Below are 22,340 nucleotides of genomic sequence, written 5' to 3' on the forward strand. Positions count from 1 at the left end.
GTGAGGGGTGACACGTTCTCCAACAATCATATAGGTGGTGGGAATCAAGCAACTGTTGTGCACGTGATCTAGCAGCTGATTGGTATGCGTTTGCTAAGGACGTAGTGTCTAACATGCTATCCATTGATATGTTGAAGTCCCCTCCCAAATTCGTGATGCCTTCTGTGAAGGCCTCCAGTTTTGTGAGAATTTTCCGAAGTGTGGGGGTCTGTTTTTTGTTGGGTAGATATATGTTTGCGAAAGTTATCACGGTGGTGCCTATCCTACCCTTTAGGAATAACGATCGTCCGTTATCTTCTGAAATGTGATCTATGTACGTAAAGGGAAGGTGCGAGTTTAGAAAAATTGCTACGCCCCTTGATTTTGATCCCTGGAAGTTGCTGAAATAACCCTTTGGGTAATGCTTGTTTCGTAGCGTTGGGGCTGAGTCTGAGCGGAAATGGGTCTCTTGAATAAACACCACCTCAGCTTTTTGGGTATGGTAATCATCCAGAGCCATGCGTCGTTTCTCGGGGGTGTTCAGTCCCTTAGCATTATGGGAGATAATAGTAATGGATGCCATTTGGGTTTATCTCTGAGTATGTTTTAAGGTTGTAAGTCGTGGCCCAACCACCTATCGATTGTGGGTGGTGGAGTATGCTCTTAGGGCTACAGTATGTAATTCTTAATGCAATGTACCACATAAAACAAACAAGACAAACTTTAAACAGTAACTAAATACAAGTAATCGGTTCAAGTAATCGGTTCAAGATGGCTGTGTTGGTCTTATTGGATGTGGTAACCGGGAGGTATGATATGGGCTGGTGTCGGCCTCTGCAGTGAGCCAGATACTGCCGAGGGCTTCAACGTGTGATTGACACCGCCAGTTTCTTGGGGTTGTGTGGTTTGCAGTGTACAATAGTTGTAGGAGCGCTGAAAGTGGCGCGGGTTAGCTGTCAGTGGTGTAAGACTTAATTGTGTGTCCGTGGGTGTGCAGGCACTATGTCATAGGTAAGTAATGGTTGCGGAAGCAGTCTAAGGAGAAATGATTTTTAGTGACATAGGTCGGAATATTTGTGGCTTAATAAGGTAGATAGTTCATGAGGCACCTTCTCCCCCCCCTCCCCCCATGCCCTGCTTCATATTTGTATGACTATTGCTAAGTTCGTATAAGTCCGCCTCCCCCTTCTGTCTTGAAATTGAGTGTGTTGGTTCACAGATAACAGGTAACATGTCAGTAAGAAATATTTGAGAGAGTCATATTAAAAATAAACAAACTAAAAAGACTCGTAAGTACATCAGTATACGACCTTTTTCCTGTGTCTTAGTTGCTGATGTTAGACAGGTATGAAGATGAGTCCATGTTAGTCCATATTATGGTGCGGCACTGTTCGTTGGGTAGCCGCTGTTTGGCTTTGTGGAACGCATACCAATGAGGAGACATTGTAGTCGTGATCTTGAAGCTCCCGTCGGTTCCGATGGCAAAGTCTGTGAGTTTGCAGTTTTAATCAGTATCTGTCTTCTCGGTAGGGCAAGGTTGATGATACAGTTGGGCTCTGTGGAGCGGTTCGGAAAGGAAGAGCTGCCTTGAGGTGAATCGTCGGTGGGAGTGAAGGTATGTTTGTTGAGGTAGATTAGTCTTTGGAGGTATCCATCGTCAATCTATTGTCCCGGGATATTTGTTCCGCTGAGTCAGTTCTCTGCTTCTTCAGGGGAGGGCGACCCCTCTGTCCTAGGCCGCGTGTGTTAGGGTTGTATGTAGGGTCTCCTGCGTACCAGTTCATGATCCTGACTTCTGTCAATCCCAAGCTCCTTGAGAAGGGTTCCACATCGTGGTGTGCTGTGATTGTGTGAAGCTATAAGGGCGAACGGGAAGCCCCACCGATATCTAATACCACAAGCCCTCAGTTGGTCCGTGATTGGTCTGAGGATTCTCCTAGCCTGTAGTGTAAGCCAGGAGAGGTCTTGAAAGATTTGAACTTCATGTCCGTGGAAAAGTAGTGGCGGGTTTGTTTCCCTTAATTTCTTTAGGATCTTATCTTTAGTTGTAAAATAATGAATTCGACATATGATGTCTCTTGGAGCTTCCCCTGTGGCATTTTTTGGGCGTAGTGAGCGATGTGCTCTGTCAAGGAGTATTGGAGTGCTCTCCGGTTGTTCCAGCAGTAAGATAAAAAATTCCTGCAGGGCCCCTTGGATGTCCTCATTCTTGGTTTCAGGGAGTCCTTTAATTCAGAGATTGTTCCTCCGTCCCCTGTTATCTATGTCGTCTAGAGTTCTCATAAGATGAGTACTCTGGGTTTCGTGGATTGTGATTCTGGATGTAAGGTCGTTTAATTGAGCTTGTATAGTACTTCTGTCATCTTCTAATTCTTGCACTTGGTGGCCTACTTGTCTAATCTCAGACCCCAAGCCGTCCATTTTGCGTCGGAATGAGGTCTCTAAGTTGGCCAGCATATTAGTAAAATCGGCTTTTGAGGGTGAGTTTCTAAGGATTTCTTTAACCCCTTCACGACGGGTGACGGACGAGGTCCGTCATCCTGGGGATGCCCTTAACGACGGGTGACGGACCTCGTCCGTCACGCGGTAAAATTAACCCCAGATCGCCGCAATCGCGGCGATCGTGGGGTTAATGGTGCTCCGGTCTGCCTCTGCATTAGAGGCAGACCGGGAGCACCGGATCGGGCTGTCAGAGTACATGTGCCCGCTCTGACAGCATGCCAGAGCGGGCACATGTGCTGTGTATACTCACCTCCGCCTCCCTGCACTTCCGGGTTCAGTGTGAAGTGCAGGGAGACGGATCTTCAGTGATCCTGCCCCCTGCTGTTAAAAAAAAAAGTTAAATTAAAATCCCACCCCCCCTTTACCCATATTAATAAAAAATTAACCCCTTCCCTGCCAATTGATCACTGACTACAGTGATCAATTGGCAGGGATTACATTTTAATATGATCTGATTTTTTTTTTAACCCCTGAGGGTTAATTCTTTTTTTTTTTTAACCCTCAGGGGTTAAATTTATTTTATTAATTAATTTAAATATTTTAAAATTATAAATTTAGCTAGCTGGGGAGGGTGGAAGTTAGTGGGGAATTGGGGGATTTAGTGTTAGGCTAACTAGGGGTTAACGTTAAAAAAAGTTTTAAAATAAGCTTTAAAAAGTTACAAAATTAAGTAAAAAAATTTTTTTAATAACGTTTAATTAAAAAATAAAAAAAAAATAAACCCTTTACCCAGTCCAAATAAAAATTAACCCCTTGCCTGCCAGTCTATCACTGCCTACAGTGATCAAAATACAGATCACAGTATTATACTGTGATCTAATTTTTTTTTAACCCCTGACGATTAACTTTTATTTATTTTTTTAACCCTCAGGGGGTAAATTAATTTAATTAACTAATTTAAATATTGTATAATTCAATATTTTGCTAGCTGGGGTGGGTGGGAGTTATGGGAAAATGGGGAATTTACTGTTAGTGCTGCTTACTGCTAGTTAGGGGTTAACGGTAAAAGAAAAAGCTTAGAAAAATGTTAAATCTGTAAAAAAAAGTTTTACGAAAGTTTAGGAAACTTTAAAAAAATGAATAAGCAAAACAAAAGTTTAAAAAATAGTTTTAAAAAGTAAAAAAAGTTTTAAAAAGTAAAAAAATACATTTAATAACGCTCATTACCACTACACCTGGTACAAGCTAGCGGAAAAATGATCCCACGCTAAGGTTCAAAATATGCCTTTTGAAATACCCTGGGATGTCTTCTTTAAGAAATGGTATGGCTTTATGGGGTATTTGGATTATATAGCCTGGTAAAATACTCTAAAATGGGACATGGGCACAGCGTAAAAATTTAAAGTTTGAAAAAAATGGAATGGCTGTGTCCCAAATGTGCCCCTCCGATGTCCACATATACCTGGCAAAGGTACATACGGGGGTATTTTTGTACTCAGCCGACATAGCTGAGCAACATATAAAGTATTATAGAGTGGTGGTGCACAAAATGTTTGCAAAATATACTGTGCAAACTCACTTTGTGTGTCAAAAAGGCAGAAAAAACGCTTATTACCACTACACCTGGTACAAGCTAGCGGAAAAATTATCCCACACTAATTTTCAAAATATGCCTTTTGAAATACCCTGGGATGTCTTCTTTAAGAAATGGTATGGCTTTATGGAGTATTTGGATTATATAGCCTGGTAAAATACTCTAAAATGGGACATGGGCACAGCGTAAAAATGTAAAGTTTGAAAAAAATGGAATGGCTGTGTCCCAAATGTGCCCCTCCGATGTCCACATATACCTGGCAAAGGTACATACGGGGGTATTTTTGTACTCAGCCGACATAGCTGAGCAACATATAAAGTATTATAGAGTGGTGGTGCACAAAATGTTTGCAAAATATACTGTGCAAACTCACTTTGTGTGTCAAAAAGGCAGAAAAAACGCTTATTACCACTACACCTGGTACAAGCTAGCGGAAAAATTATCCCACGCTAAGGTTCAAAATATGCCTTTTGAAATACCCTGGGGTGTCTACTTTAAGAAATGGTAGGCCTTTGTGGGGTAGTTTGAATTTAAAACTTACGAAGATGCTTGGAAATTACACATAGGTCCAGCGTCAAAATTCAAAGTTCTGTAAAAACTGATATGGCTTGGTCTCCAATATGCCACTGTAGCTTCACAAAATAGTGCCAAAGACATTCATTGGGGATGTCTTTCTACTCAGAAGACTTAGCTGAGCATAATTTGAAGGTTTTGAACTTAGTGGCACATATGAAATATACAAAATGCCCAGCAAAAATGCAATCCGTATGTCAAAAAATGCACAAAATTATTTTTTACCACATACTTTGGCATATATTGGTGAATAAATGGGGGCATGCTAAGGCACAATATGCACCTTATGATATACCCTGGAGTGTCTACTTTTACAAATGGTAGGCCTTTGTGGGGTTTTTTTTGAACAGTCAAACTGTTATAATACCCCAAATGGAAGCATAGGCTCATTAAATCCGTCTCTCAAAATTCTACTGTGAATACTGAAAAGGACAGGTCTCCTGTATGGCACTGTAGCTTCACGAAATAGTGCCATAGACATACAATGGGGGTGTCCTTTTACTCAGAAGACTTAGCTGAGCATAATTTGGGGGGTTTGAACTTAGTGGCACATATGAAATATACAAAATGCCCAGCAAAAATGCAATCCGTATGTAAAAAATGCACACAATTATTTTTTACCACATACTTTGGCATGTAATGGTAAAAGAATGGGGGCATGTTAAGGCACAATATGCACCTTATGAGATACCCTGGAGTGTCTACTTTTACAAATGGTAGGCCTTTGTGGGGGTTTTTGAACAGTCAAACTGTTATAATACCCCAAATGGAAGCATAGGCTCATTAAATCCGTCTCTCAAAATTCTACTGTGAATACTGAAAAGGACAGGTTTCCTGTATGGCACTGTAGCTTCACGAAATAGTGCCATAGACATACAATGGGGGTGTCCTTTTACTCAGAAGACTTAGCTGAGCATAATTTGGGGGGTTTGAACTTAGTGGCACATATGAAATATACAAAATGCCCAGCAAAAATGCAATCCGTATGTAAAAAATGCACACAATTATTTTTTACCACATACTTTGGCATGTAATGGTAAAAAAATGGGGGCATGTTAAGGCACAATATGCACCTTATGAGATACCCTGGAGTGTCTACTTTTACAAATGGTAGGCCTTTGTGGGGGTTTTTGAACAGTCAAACTGTTATAATACCCCAAATGGAAGCATAGGCTCATTATATCCGTCTCTCAAAATTCTACTGTGAATACTGAAAAGGAAAGGTCTCCTATATGGCACTGTAGCTTCACAAAATAGTGCCAAAGACATACAATGGGGGTACCGTTGTACTCAGCAGAAGTAACTGAACACATAATAAAACTTTGTACAGGAATAGCACACAACAACTTTACAAAATACACATGAGAAGTTCTTTGTTATACGTTTGTGTGCGAAAACCCCCCAAAAACACAATTTTACTCCAATATTTAGCAGAGGTTGGCGGTAAAATGGCTACGTAGAAAGTGTCAAAACAACCTTAGGTAAATAGCCTGTGATGTCTACTTTATATAAATATATACTTTTGTGTGGCAATTTTGTTTTATTTTATGGCTATTAGGCTTACAAGACAAACATACCAAATTCTAAAATCGCTCCATATTAAAATTTTATTTTACTCCTTGTGCTTTGTGACCTGTAACTACCAAAAAAAACTTAAAATCCCAGACACATTATATATTCTGTAAATCAGAACAAATAAATGAATTTATTTTTAATTACTTTCCTTAACCTGCACTAATTATGCACACATTATGATTGCAAAAACTGTAAAAAAAAACAATATTTTTCATTTTTTTTGCATTTTTCTGTATTTTTTTTATAATAAGTAAGCATTTATATATTTATATGTTATATCAAATTAAAGCCCTTTCTGTCCTTTAAAAAACAGTATATAATATGTGTCGGTGCAATAAATGAGAGAGATGCAAATTGCAGTTGAACGCAAACAGCAAGAAAATGCAAAAATTGCTTGTGTCATTAAGCGTAAGTCAAGCTTCTGAAGCTCTGTCCTTAAGGGGTTAATATCAGGAGCGGCTGTTACAGACATAGCCGAGGCATCCGAGACTGCTGGGCTTGGGGGATTAGAATCTAGTTCTCCCGGCGCCATGTTGGAGTCTCCCTGTTCCTACATGCGGTCGGTATAATCTTTCAAAAAAATTTGAGACAGTACCTGATTTTCCTGCCGGGGTCTTCCCGGTGCTTGCATTAAAGGCTTGGGGGAGTTTGGGGTTGCCCATCTTCGCAGACTACTGCTTCTGGGTTGCTTATTGTGCCTGCTTTACCCAGAGCTGTATTAGAACGCGTCCATGCTCGATGGCGGTCGACCACTCCCCCCTCAATATCTTGTGCACAGTATAGTGGTAGAGAGTGGGAAGATGTTTAATCATGTTCCCACCCCTTCACACAGATACAAATACAGATGTGTACTAGAGCTAGTACTGTGAAGAGCCCTTTCAGAAGAAAAAAACCTACTCTGAGGACTCAAGATGTAATTGAGTTGCTATACATTAAGGGTTAGCCAGTAGCTAAAATATCAACCGAACTGCCAGTGAGCTGCAAAAAAAGTAGTTAGGGGGCCAGAAATGGCCCACAGGTCAGTGTTTAAGTGACATTGTTTTTTATAAATGTGTATATTTATTTAAAGTGAGGTCTGCATATATGTAAAAAGGTCAAATGTTCCCTTTGAAAACACATTGTTGAAACACATCAAATTGTGATTGAGATTTGTTAAGCCACAAAAGGAGTTATCATTTTTAATATGCATTTATAGTATATTGGCCTTACTGATATCTTGGCATGCCTGTCTCTAAAATGAACAATATCAACATTAAATCCATTCCAGTGCAGAGCATTAAACATTATTGACTTAGTAACACTTCTTTTTATTTTCAGCATTCAGGGATTGGAGGAGCAGCAGCTGGCAAGAAGAACAGGACATGGAAGAACCTGAAACAAATTCTCGCTTTAGAAAGGGCATTGCCATGGCAACTAAATGAGCCAAACTGTAAGCTGCTTAGTTGATTTGCATGCACTTATAAACAAACAAATCCACAGATATCATTCTATTAAGCAATGCAAACATGCATGACGCTCTGTACTCGTACACTTGTTATGTAGCTGCTTATTATCGTAATTTTTTAGTTTCAATGTCCAATGTAAGCCAGAACATAATTTATTTATTTGTTTTTGAAAAATACACATGAGTGATTATTAATCTGCATTAAAGTGGAAGAAACTTAGTGCAAATTAAATACATTATTGTTATCAACATAAAATAACTATTGGGTTAATTGGAAGCACAGGCATCGTTATAGGAAGCTGAGGGGAGGGGGGGAGGAACTCAAGCTCTGAATGTGGGGCCCTATAGACTAGAATATTTTGGTCTAGTAATCTCGGATGGAATGCCAAGCAATAGCTTACCCTGAAACATTCCATTCAGTGTGATGAAAATAAAATCAGGGGTGGGAATGTGATGTGACATCACATCCACATTATCTATTTACACAGAAAGAGAGGTTGACAGTAGATAGGAAAATTGTTCGCCGATCAGTATTCCCCCCTCCTTTGGGATCAGTGTGGCTGAAGAGACTGCTCAGCGAGGTTCTGCAAGGTAAGTATAGTTACTCGTACACTGAGCTTTACAGTTAGGGGCTTCATTGCAGCACTGGAAATCAGGACATTTAGGGTTAAGGTGAGGTTTCAACCAAAACAAGAATAGCAAATAGAGGAAAGAAGTGTGCTGGTGGGGACAAATGGGGGGGGGGGGGGAATAAGGAGGTGAGGGGGAAAAAAAGTATGAGTTAAATTATGACAGGTGATCGTAAAGGAACCTTTAAAAGGCCACTCAACACCCCAAAAGCGCTTTATGGATGAGGAGTATCTTAGTGTAGCCCAGTTTATATGAGAAATCAGAACTTTTATAAATTAAGTAGGAACACCCCCCCCCCCCCCGGCTATCAAACAGCCAGTGAGGTTTGTAGCTTCCTTCCTTTAGCTCCGCTAAGCTAACGGAAGTAACTGGCACACTCTATGTGCCTGCCTCTTCCCACACAGACCTCAGATCAGCTCCTCTAGGCCTTAGACCAATTGTGCACACATGCACGATCCGACACGTGCACACAACGCGGTGCACTAGCATGCACGATCCGGCGAGCATGTGGTCACCAGTTCAGAGGCTTCTCAATGAAAAACCTCTGATTGGTTATTTCCCAGTGAAGAGACTGAAAGTCTTTTCCATGAAAATGTGGAGGGCTTGCTAAGGCTGCAGTTCATAAGATTTGCAGCCCTTGCAAGCTCCTCTAAGATCTACCCCCAATTAATGCATGCATGAAAAAAATCATACATTTATACTAAACATTGATTTGATTTGATTTTTGCCCATTTGGGCAGTGGAGTATTCATATAAGTTTTACTGGAGGTGCGTAGGAAAAAAACAAGAGTTAAAGGGGGTTAAAGTTTGATGTTTGACATTTTTGATGTGACCCTACTATTAGACAACCAACCTTTTTATGTATATGTATGCATGTGTATTCCTGCCTATCTTTGTAACTGTTAGTGTAGAGTTTGGGAAGGTTCCTTTAAAAAGGGATCAACAAATAATTTTTTGGCTCCAGTCTCTAGGTGTTTTTTGACCCTAGCAATGCCATTGGAAGGGTTTTGTTTTGTTTTATTCTCTGTAAAAATAAATAAGTTTCTCGGTTCAGACCTCTCTAGTTTTGCTTCCTCTTCCAGGTTCATCTCTCACTCTTCATGCATCCAGTGCAAGAGTGAAATAGATCCAATTTGGTTTATCCTGCCTATCATTAACTATATAATTGGATATTAAAAATATTTTTTTAAATATATTTTGAACATTAAAACAGTGTTTATATAAGTAAGTGATATCCGTTTCCGGTGTTGCGTTCTTTGTTAACAATTGTACATGTTCCTTTAACACCCTTATGTTTAAAACAGCTGTTCCGTAACAGTTTGTCAAAGAAGATCAACTTTATACATGTTCTGCTGATCAATGATAACATTTCCTTATTTTGTACTACTTAAAAACAAACCTTTCACTCAAGAAGAAAGACTTATTTTCAAATTTCAAAGTTTACATTATATGCAGAATTTGATCTTTTTGGAATTTTTTTTTTCGTGTATATGGCTACATTTAAACTAATACCCACGTAAATTGATGCAATTCCAGATTTCAGTATTGATGCCCCTCCTTCCTGTAAACCTGCAAAGAAGTACTCTGATATTTCAGGACTCCCAGTAAGTACCTGGTTTCTTTGAATATCTATGTACAAATGCTGCACTGTCCTCATTTGGATTATAAAGAAATTGGAAACATAATCTACAAGAAGAAGCAATTCCCAGCTGGTAATATACACCAATCTTCTGAAATGTTGCATAACAGGGGAGTGTTATTGGGGCACCTTATTGAAGTGAATTGAGGTTATTTTTCCATGTAGGATCTCCTCTTTTGTGGGACATAATCCTTTATGCAACCTGAGCATATTGAGACAAAATAACTGATCATTTACACTGATCTATGATTTTGTTACACTGTGTATTTATTATACAGTTACAACATTACAGTAGATTGGTGTATATGTTACCTGCAGGGAAATACCACGTTATATGGTTTATGTTCAGAAGTTCTTTATTTAGCTGTATGCTATCAACTTAGTTGATTGATGGTGTTTGTTATTATTCTCGTCTGGATTATGCCATTATTTGCCAATTACTGCAATGCTAAAACCTTCAAATTGTTGTTCTTTCTACACAACTCAATGTATTAATTTAAATAACTTTTATTGTGCGTTTTCAAAAAAAAGACGAAGAGTACAAAAAGAAAAAAGTGACTTGTTAGACAGTTTGCGTTCAATGTATTAAAAACAAAACGGGGGAGGGGGGGAGACAGAGAGGGGGAGGTGGGGGCTAAAATATGTTTTTCAAATTTTAGTGTCAAGTATACATATTTAAATTCCAGAAAATATTGTGTTCATTTATGCCTACAAAGAGAACACATTCTGAGAGTGGAAGAATTTCTTTGAATTGTAAAAATTTTGTTTTGAATTTTAAGTTAAAAAGTTATTTTACACATCTTTATTCCAGTGGCATGCCAGTTTCGTTGCTGCTGGCTCTGCCTCCACCTAAATTTGATATACTAAACTAATCGAATGCTATCACATAAGAAAGCATCGGGAGGCTATTGTGTATGCACAGCAAAACACTGCACTGCATTAATCAGCAACTCCTCATAGAGATGCATTGAATCAATGCATCTCTCCGGGGAATGTTCAGCGTCTCCATGCATGGATACACTGAATGTCATTCAGCACTAACCCAGGAAACAATCTCTAGTGGCTGTCTAAGTAACTGTCACTAGAGTTGTTCCTAGGCTGTAATGTAATCCCTGCCTTTTTTCTGAGGAGGCAATGTTTACATTGAAATGGCCGTGGCGATTGGCTGTAGACACCAAAACAGCTACATTAAGCTGTAGTTGTTCTATAGACTTTTAATAGCACAGAAATCAAGAAAACATAATTGCCATACAAAAGTATATGTTTACATAAAGTATGCATCACAGATTATTTACCGAGGGGTATGTTGACACTTTTTGCAAAATATCGTAGTAACATTTATTTTTTTCTGATTTTTATCACAATATTTTTTTTACTGTGTATTTCGTAAACAGGATGTGTGCTACTCTGGACAAAACCCCAAATTGTTTTCGACTACATCTTCTGAGTAAAATTATACCCAAATGTATGCCTTTGCCACTATCCTTTAAAGCTACATATCCGAGACCTGTCCATTGTTTACAGTTAGAATTTTGACAAAGGTTTTGATGGACTTGTACCGAATGCTTGTATTTCGTATACCTGTTCATTCGTATGCTTCCGAACTGCTAGGGACTTAGTGATTATAGCCCGCAGTCCGGAGCGCTGATTCATACCTTCCCAAGAAACAAAGCGAAGCATGAATGCAAATCCAGTGGTTCGTCAGTCACATACCCAAACATCAGCCAAGACTAGGTGAAGGGTACAACAGGAATATGTTTAATCATGGCCAAATGGCTCACTTAAATACAAAACAAGGATGCAGCAAAATATGCCCAGAACACTCCCACAAAATGTCTACAAATTCCTATGTCAGAGTGACTCGGGATAAAATATCAAAATACATACAAAACAAATAGGAACCCCCACAAATTATATATTGTTAAATAGCCCTGATCTAAGTGCCCAAGTTCTCCAAATAGCGCTCAGACCCATGCAGTGTATGGGAAACGCCACCACGTGGAAGTTCTGACCAGCCGCACATATGGTCCTCTGCCCAAAACAGTTCCAAGGAAGTTTGGTGCTTTGGCTGGTCAAGTTCCGGGAACTCTTGCAGCTGCAATATGGGGTACTCCGGCTGGCTCCTAGGTAGCGTTTGTTCCCCTTTGTCTTAGGCACCTTCCCTTCTAAAAAGCACTCTCCTGGCGGATTTCAAAGTGGTTCAAAACCGCAAACCAAGCTGTCTGGGAACCATACGGTCACCTCATGCCGAAAGCTGTTCCACAACCTTTTGCGGCTAAGTCCCGCTGGGGAGACCGGGAACTCACAAAGTCCTCATGCCGAAATTAGTTTCATAGCAGTCACGGCTTAGCACTGCTGGGACTATCCGTGGGTTTGGTTCACACGAACGGCCGCCAGAGAGCCAGCTTTCGGTTCATCATGAACCAGGGGCACCCGGGGCAAGCTACTAATGGCGGTTGGGGAGATTTAACTCCTGAACAGAGTCTTTGTATATGGCCCATAGTCAGTGGGCAGGTGGCCAGCTTCTACAATCCTCCATGAATTTGTTTTTTTTTACATACACATTACATGTTTGCTGGGCATTTTGCAAATGTGGTATAGGCCAGTATGACCAAAATACTTCTCAATTAAACAATGTCCCCATTGTGTGCCTTGGCCACTGTCTTGTGATGGATTTGCCACTGTATTGTGCTCAGATATATCTTCTGAGTACAGATTGACCCATTTCACATACCTTTGTCAATTTTTGTGAAAATACAGAACTGAATTTATAACCTGTCCGTTGCAATTTAAAAAAAAAATGGCAAATTGAAGATGTCTATGGGGTATTTTGGGGTACTTTAGTACATCCCATATGTAGACACAATGGGGACTCTCACATTTTATATTTTAATATTTATTGATGTACCATTTTCTATCATAGTTTATGGTTTTAATTTTAAATTTTTACATGCACTTTGTATTTTTTGCTGCTTATTTTTTAAATCTGTGGTTTCTCCCAAACACCAGATGCACACAGAGAACAGTATTTTCAATTGATTTAGAGGGCTGTATGAGTTTAATCACTGCATACTGATCATCAATCAATCGGGGGCCACTAATTGTGGCCCCAGCTACAGATGGATGCTCCAGGTACCTATTGGTACCTGGGTCTTCCCAGTGTGAGTAAGGGCACAGCATTGTAGCAAATAGGGATTTTAAGAGCTGCATGCCACACTTACTTTGAACACTGCATGATAATTGGATAGTTTACATCCTTATTTAACCCCTTAAGGACTGAGGCAATTGTACAAGTTCTGATCAAAACAAAACGTAACCAAAATCTGCAATTTGCTCTATATATCTATTTAACCATAATTCACCTCTTTCATAATAAATGCACCCACACTTATTATATATCATTTTGTTCGGGAGAAACAGGGCTTTCATATCATATCAAATTTTTATATAAGAAACATAATTTAATATGAATAAAATATAAAACAAAATTGAGATATTGAGAAATGTTTTTTTTTTTTTTTTTTTTTTTTTAGTTCTGTATGGCATTTTAACTGTGAATGTTTAGCTGTTGCTGCAATAAAGTACACATTTGTATTCAGCGATGTTTCACTAGTAAAACAGTACCCCCCACATACAGGTTTTATGGTGTTATAGCACATTACATTTTTCAGTTTCTACACACTGAAATTTTCCAGAATGTTGCCTTTGAGACCTTATGGTAGCCCAGGAATGAGAATTACCCACATTAATGGCATACCATTTGCAAAAGTAGACAACCCAAGGTTTTACAAATACCCCATGTGCTGTGTCCGCCCCTGATATTCCTCCTTGACAGTCTCAGCCAATCATATGGGAAAGCATTGTGATTGGCTCACAGAATCACTTCTCATGATTTCAACTGTAAGCAGGCAGGTCAGAGGCAGCAGCTAAAGACTTGACTGCAAGTAAGATTTTACTCTATTTAGGTAGGCCAGGGGGTCTAGTTGGTGATTTTAACACTATATAGGGTGTAGGAATACATGTTTGTGCTCCTGACCCTATACTGTTCATTTAATCTTTTACTTTGCAAAAAGTTTATTAATATTGTGTGTTTTGCTTCAAGCATCCTAAATTATTTTGTCACAAAACAAAATGTATTTTAAAATGTTTAAATAGCATTTAGAATAAAATGACATTTTTATTTTTCACTTTGTAAGTTTTAAAATTAGTTTACACTTTTCAGCCATAAGGAGTTTTTAGCTAAGGTTTTTTTATAATGTATCTACCGATTCAATGTTTTACTTAACCATCCACCAAAGCATATTGCTTGATGTTGTTACTGTAGACTGTTTGTCATGCTGAGACAAAATTGATAACTAAACCATTTCACAGGAGAGTAGCCTTTATAAGCACATTGCTTTTCTATTGAAATTTAAGTTAAATTATACCACACAGCTGGTTTTCTTGCCATTATCTCTAAATATACTGTAGCAATGAGTTCTTTCTTTCTGTTTTATATCTTTATAAAATAATTAGTTGCAGCTATTTAAGTAGTGTTAAAATAAATGGCATGAATAGCTTCCTTTTATATTTAATTTGTTTGGTATGACTGATGCCCCTTAATGGGCCTGTTGCCTAAAATATTCTTAACATAAACCTGTTGAAAGCAACATTCACGATTACATAACCCGTGTAATACACCAGCATTTTGTATTATATTTAACCATATACCCTAATCAACCCTTAAGTGCTGGGCCGTACACAGACAGCGGAGCAATCAATTTTGCACAGAAAACTGTTCCCCTTTCTGCCTCTGCACTACTTAAGAGGCTGCAAGTATGATTGTACACAGAGCTCCTTACCAAATTGGGTATGTTCAGTCTTTTTTAGTAGCCACTTAGTCACAAACACTGGCCAAAGTTAGCATTCATAATAGTTTTTTGCATTTTTAACACACAAACAAATATAAATGCTAACTCGGGCCAGTGTTTGTGACTAAGTGGCTACTAAAAAAGACTGGACATACCCTATATTGAATACCCTGGGTTGTCTACTTTTAAAAATTTTTAAAAAATATTTTAAAAACAACATGTCCTACTTGTACTTATAGCCCTATAACTCGCAAAAAAAAGCTAAGAACATGTTAACATTGGGTATGTCTAAACTTTAGAAACTATTTAGCATGGGTGTTTTTTCGCGGTTGTAGATGCGTAACAGATTTGGGGGTCAAATTTGAAAAAAGTGTGGCTTTTTTTTAATGATTTAATCATTTTTTTATAGTAAATTATATGATGAAAATAATGGTATCTTTAGAATGACCATTTAATGGCGAGAAAAACAGTATATAATATATGTGAGCACAGTAAATGAGTAAGAGGAAAATTACAGCTAAACACAAACACCACAGATATGTAAAAACAGCCCTAGTCCTTAACGGCAAGAAAATTGAAAAACAATCTGGTCACAAAGGGGTTAAAGACAAGCAGCATTGTGGGATTCTATTCACCTGAGGTGGATGGTCTCCTGATAAGTATATCTTCAAACAATTCTGACAAAACAAATCTTTACCACATTTTGTAGGTGACAAGTTCTTTCTAAAACACTGTGTGATGCAAAGAATAATGTTAACAGAGATTTGTGATGAAACTGAGATTTGTATGGAAAATGTGCATTTGTTATCCTACCAAACATCAGCCTGTTATTTTCCTATGCTTTCTGATTTTCTGAAATTTAAAATGAAATACGACATTTGAAGCTAGAGTTTGTTTTAAAAAAAAAAAATCTTCAGACTAAGTTAAACATTATTAATGTGAGCAACACAAGGTCGCTGTGAAGCCCGCATGACTTCTGATATACAGGCAGAGATGGAGATCAAAATATTGCATAGCCATGGTGTAAATTAATTTGAAGGTTGCACACCCCATGTGCACTGTTCAGACATTTTAATGAGATCTAAATATAAATTATTTGACATGAGCAATACAGGTTTTTAGGAATAAACCTGTCTCTTCAAGTTTACAGCTTTGGGTATTTTATCTCTCAAGATTTGCTATTTTTTAATTGCAAGAAAATATAGATAGTATTTAAGTTTTAGGTAACATATTCATAACTGTTTTGCTGAATGTAATGTGCTGTCATACTGAAGCCATAACAGGCTTGATTTGATATGAAAATGCCATGTAGAGAATCATTAAGATGTTATTGCTTTGCTGGGCTCTCAATTTTAGAAGTACGTGCATATGCATAAATATTTATGCAATGTAAGCATTGAAAAATCCCTTCTGCTAATAGTTCTAAGATTACAGAAGTGTAAATTAATTTTATGTATATATTCAATGGATCATCAGATTTTACAGTTATAGTAAATGTCTAAAGTTGCTGGCTATTCAAAATGATATTTAATAAATGTCGATGAGATAGATTGGGACTTGTACTCATCGTCAAAATATATTTTATAGACTAAATGTAATACATTAAGCAAGAATAAGAAATTATAAATTAAAATAAATTAGGTTATTAATAAACATTGCTGTTAACCTATAATAGCCTGTTGCAACATTGTTATCCTTTATTTATTTGAGTAGCATATTCAACTGACAAAGTGGCTATAATGGTGCAATGCACTCGCCACTCTTGTTGCATTTAGAGGTTATTAAAAAAAAAGTCATGATCTACAGGCGCAGAGTGCAATAATACATTTGTCCCAGAGGACACACTGCATATGAGCTGTCATTGCTGCAGTCCACCAGACAAATGCTAGTCTTTGAGATGCATTCAATACAAAAGAAATGGATACACACAACCTTGGCATGCTTTGCATGTAGATGCCAGATGTCAGAGAGTCTTCTTCTCTAGCGTCTCAAATTAGCCATTTTCACAATCCAGGAGACGCACTGGAAGACAGTTGATGCCTTTCGTTTTAATTTTGGGAGATACCCAGTGAGGGACTTATCAGCTTTGAATGATAAGAAACAGAGGAGTGGGCAGATATTTTTTTCAAAAGAGATTAAATATAAATGCATCTTTAAGTTATGTGACAGATCTGGGAGATTTGTTTTTGTAGTTTGCAGATTCAACGATAACTTATTTTCCATTCTGAATCTGTACATAGAAACATAGAAACATACGCCCCTAATAAGAAGCAAATTAAAGGAACACTATAGGGTCAGGAACACAAACAAGTATTCCTGACCCTATAGTCTTAAAACCACAATCTAGCCCCCCTGCATCCCCCATGCCTCCATAGATATAGCAAAATATTACTTGTATTTAAGCCTGAAGCTGTAGCTCTGCATACTGTTTGCCTCAGAAAAACAAGCTTCCTGCTGACATCATCTGAGTGGTGGCCTGATTCAATCACAGTGCTTCCCCATAGGATTGGCTAAGACTAACAAGGAGGCAGATCAGGGACATAGCCAGCACAATTCAAACACAGCCCTGGCCAATCAGCATCTCCTCATAGAGATTAATTGAATCAATGAATCTCTATGAGATAGGCAGCCATGACACAGGCACGATCTCTAACAGCCATCGGAGGAGTGGCCAGTGAAGTTATCAATAGGCTGTAATGTAAACACTGCATTTTCTCTGAAAAGACAGTGTTTACAGCAAAAAGGTAATGATTCTACTCACCAGAACAAATTCAATAGGCTGTAGTTGTTCTGGTGACTATAGTGTCCCTTTAATTTTGTAAATGGGGTTTAAATCAGATCCAGAATTTGATTCAGGGAAATTTATATTAGGATATTTTAATGGTGTGGTAGATCCCGCTCTGGATAGACATGTGTCAGGAGGGGGCTGTGGTCCAACACGCAGATTCAAGTCAACTAGAAAAAAATATTACCGTAGAAAAGAGTAATAACGTAGAAAGATTAGTCAGAAACAAGCCAAAGTCAGGGACACAGACAGGAGCATAATCGAGAAGACAAAGGGTCATGGATACCAGAAATACGGATAGTCAGAATAAGCTAAGGTCAAAAACCAATAATAATAATAATAATAATAATACCAAACACGCTCTCGGATAACCAAAGAAGTAGAAACCACGAAAGGGCAAAGAAGAAATAAAGAAATGGGCTTATATAGCCCTTCCTATCATTCATTGGTGGACAGGGGTCATCTGACTCCAGAATGTGCGTGTGCGCTCTTTGTGTGGCCGCACATGCACGTCTGCGTAACCTCTAACCCTGCTGGAGGCAGGGCTATTTCTTATGCTGCTTTTATATTGGCCGGCATCCATAGGAACACCGCGCTTGCTGGTGATGGACGCGCCGGCGGATCTGGCCGTGATCCACCGCAACTTAGGTAAGTTTAGTCTTTTGTTTAAGTGACCGCACCAATCGGGTGCTACCAAGTGGTTTTGCAGGTCGGGGGCCGTGACAACATGGCTCTAAAGACAGGCTTAAAAATCCTGTAGTTAAAGGGCTAGCTCGTGTGTTCCAGTGTACTTTAGGGAAATATAAATAGAAGGCTCTCAACTTGTTTAAATAAGAAAAAAATTACCTCGGAGGACTAAAAGAGTAAAGGGTAAATTACCGTTCCTCTAAGAGACTCTTAGAGGAACGGTAATTTACTCTTTACTCTTTTAGTCCTCTGAGGCAATTTTTTTCTTATTTAAGCAACTTAGGGTTTATGACCGTCATTACCCACTAAGTCCTTTCTTTTGTTGACATTCGGGTAAATCTTTGACTGACCCTTAAGCCTTCATTTTTGTTGGCTCTCAACTTGTCCCTGTTGGGCAGAATGAATCTTGCTAAAGCCTATATACTACTAGGATGGCTCTATTGCCTTAGAATAATACCTATCTCAATACCTAATGTCTGGTTTAAACCATTCCAAAGGATTTCGAGCATATTTATTTGGAATAATAAAAAACCCCAAATAGAGAAAAAGGCATTACATAGACATAAGGAACGAGGAGGTGTAGGTTTTCCACGCATGGCTGGTTATGCCTAGGCTAGTATGCTTGCTCATGTGTATACAATCCAGTGCCCTTTGTCCAAATTGGAGAACTGGTATTGGCTTGAACAAGAGCTATTGGGAGTGAACAATCTGGCGAGTCTTCTATTGATCATGAAGAAGTAAGGAACCAGTTCAGGGTTTCGCTGAGTTTTATACCTGGGAAGTTATTGAAAATCTGGATTATAATTAAAAACAAAAATCAGACGAAAAATAGTATAATTAAGGCGGTCCCCTTTTCTATATTTGAGAACTTGATCAGGGATAGGAATATCTCATCATGGCCAAACAAAGATAAAATAAAAGCTGTAGAACTTGGGGGATAGATTTAAAATTGGTCAATTAATATCCCAATAAACCAGAATCTAAATGTATACAGAATCCAATATTATATTGGAAGTCATCAGATCAAAGCGGGCAAGGAGGAATTAATATTGCGAATTGAGAAGTTGTTTAGTGATGAATTTCAACTGGGAATTCTAAAAAGATGGTACTAAATATTGGAGAGACTGGTCCCAGAGAGTTTCCCCATGGCATGGGCCAGTTGGTCAAAGGATGCAGGGATAGAATGTGAAATTATGGGATGAAAATTGGAGCTTCACAAAAAGAGCCACACGTCGTGTAAACATTCAGGAACTCCAATTTAAGATAATGTTCAGATGGCATGTTGTCCCACAAATGATTAAAGGGACACTATAGTGACATGAACAACTTCAGCTTAATGAGGTTGTTCAGGTGAGTGGTACAGCTCCCTGCAGCCTTTTTCTTGTAAGCACTGTATTTTCATAGAAAATACAGTGTTTACATTGGAAGCTTGGAACACCTCTTGTTGCAGTCAATCAGACGGCCACCAGAGGGACTTCCGAGTTCAGAAGCCCTAAAAAGCCTGTATTCACGCATGGGTGAATACTTCAGACGTGCTATCAGCACACAAAGCACTGTGAACGCGCTTTGTGTGCTGAGGCTATCAGCACTGCGTGGGAGTGGCTTGAGCTGACAGGCTGAAGACCGAAGAGGAGGAGGGGAGGATTCAAACAGTAAGTAAACTTATTTAGTGAGGGTGGGTGACTGAGGTTGAGTGGGTGAGGATGGATGATGGGAGTGGATGGATATGGATGATGGGAGTGGATGGATATGGATGATGGGAGTGGATGGATTTGGGTATGGATATGGATGATGGGAGTGGATGGATTTGGGTATGGATATGGATAATGGGAGTGGATGGATATGGATGATGGGGATGGATATGGATGATGGGGATGGATGGAAAAAGAGTGTGTGTATGTCTAATTTTTTACTACTTGTGTGTTTGCATAGAAACACTATATATAGAGAGATCTCTATATATAGTGTTTCTATGCAAACATAGTTTGGCTGAGGAGGGGGGCGGGTATAGAAAGCGAGCTGAGCTGTCAGTCAGACAGCTCAGCTCGTGAACGCGTATACCGCGCACATGCGCGGTTGAGCGCTGAGTTTCTTCATAGGACGGCATTCAATGCCGCTCTATGAAGAATGCGATTGGTGCAGCACGAGACCGCGCATGCGCACCACATAGTGATGACGCTTCTCAAGGAGAAGCGTCCTATTGGGCCCTGTGATTTCGTAATTTTGACGAAAAAGGGGGCGTGGCCTAGCGGGGAGCTCGGCGCTGGAATGGATGTAAGTTTTCTTATTAAAACTTACTCTGATTTTTTTTTTTTTTATGACAAGTTCATATAAAAGCAAGAAAGAAGGCTGGGGGACCTGTCTTTCTTGCTTTTATATGTTGACTATATTGTCCCTTTAATAAGTTTGACCTACTATTGCCAAATGTATGCTCACGATGTAGGGAGGGCGTATGTAGCTGCATACACATATGGTGGGACCGCGAACTCATCCAGAATACTAGCATGAGATTTTTTAGGTGATTTCTCATCTGATTAACATTTTAGAATTGTTGTTAGCCCTCATCTGACAATAGTACTACAACATGGAGGCCTAAAGACTGTGTCAGCAGCAAAGAGGGGTTTAATTATTGCTTGTAACTGGAAAAGTCAGAGTCACAAACCAGAAGTCAGAAACCAGATTAAACAATTTGCTTTGATGGAAAAAGGTTATTATATTGCACAGGCAAATTTGGAGGGATGCAATAAGATCTGAGAACTTTGGTGTGTTAAATTCCCAGAAGAGCATATATATAGGACATTGTTTGATATTTAAAATGGTACACCATAAAATATAGTGTGGGTATCCAGGAGCTAAAAATAAGATAAATTATTGTGGAATCAAATTCAAATAGTAAATAGTGAATAAGTGTGATATTCAGAATAGTATGTGTGTAACTCTTAATATAAATGTCCATAATTTGAATTAAATGAAAACGTCCACAGTAGAATATAAAACCAAAATTGCAAAATATAGAATAAGTCCCAAGTAATCTATGAGTCCTGGATGGAATGTTTATATCATACATAGCCTTAACCCTGCTTGTGAAAACAACACAGGGCTGATGGTATCTGTGCCTTATAATATACTTGTATGCATATAAAAGATATTCAAAGTCTATGACCGGGCATATTAGTACAAGGAACTAATTGCCCAAATGAAATCTGTAGTAATGAAACAGTGCAAAATAAAAAGTGACTTAACTTGTAAAAACAGATCAATTTATTGGTTAAAAATTATAATCGTTCCAAATGTAAAAAATAACGATCAAAATCAGAGGATAGCATATAGTCCAAAATGTAGGAAATGAAACAAATAAGTAAACCTGTAGACCAGACCCTGATGGATGAGGATTGTAGTAGTTGGTATTCCCTCTGTATCCTGGCAGCCTGTGAAGACGGAATACAGGACACAGAGGGAATACACACTACTACAATACTCATCCATCAGGGTCTGGACTATAGCCATTCTCTATTAAAACACCATTTAGCTTCTCTGTCTTTGAGTTAAAGGAAATACCATACATTGCAAAAGAACACCTATACACTCTGAATCAGTACAGTGAGCAGATTTTATTGGAGTGACTTTTCAGCTCTACTATCATTCTTGATAAAGGCTTTTGATTCGATAAAGTCTTCTCACTATACTGATTCAGAGTGCACAGGAGTGGGAAATATGTTTAAAGAGACACTCCAGACACCAAAACAACTTCATCAAAATTATTATTTATTTATTAGGCAATTCTTACCTCAAAGAGTTAACCATTTTTGCCTCTAGTGGCAATGTCCACTCCTCCCCAAGCCACATCCAACTTCTGAAGCGCCAAAGTGCCACCTTAAACCAAGAATGGTTTAACCCCTTGAGGTAAGTGTGCCTCCAGGAGGCTCCTGGCACTATAACATCTTAATTTAGATGAAGTTGTCTTGGTGCCTGTAGTGTCTTTTTAAACATATTTCACACATTCACTCCTGTGCACTCTGTATCCGTCTAGTGAGAAGATTTTAATGAAATTAAAGTTTTGGCTCTACTATAAAGCCTTTATCAAGAATCATAGTAGAGCTGAAAAGTCACTCTAATAAAGTCTGCTCACTGTACTGATTCAA

The 22,340-nt window shown here is 38.6% G+C and overlaps 1 protein-coding gene across 2 annotated transcripts in view; it reads left to right on the forward strand.

Annotated features, from left to right (window-relative positions):
• Nucleotides 1-22,340, forward strand: part of INO80C (INO80 complex subunit C) — a 35,158-nt gene that overhangs the window by 10,072 nt on the left and 2,746 nt on the right. For both annotated transcript variants that reach the window (XM_063450575.1, XM_063450574.1), the window contains exons 3-4: nucleotides 7,481-7,592; nucleotides 9,774-9,841. In XM_063450575.1, the coding sequence (XP_063306645.1) occupies nucleotides 7,481-7,592; nucleotides 9,774-9,841 (180 nt within the window). The remainder of the gene's footprint in view (nucleotides 1-7,480; nucleotides 7,593-9,773; nucleotides 9,842-22,340) is intronic.

Source organism: Pelobates fuscus, chromosome 4, assembly GCF_036172605.1.
Source record: "Pelobates fuscus isolate aPelFus1 chromosome 4, aPelFus1.pri, whole genome shotgun sequence".
Lineage (NCBI taxonomy): Eukaryota > Metazoa > Chordata > Amphibia > Anura > Pelobatidae > Pelobates > Pelobates fuscus.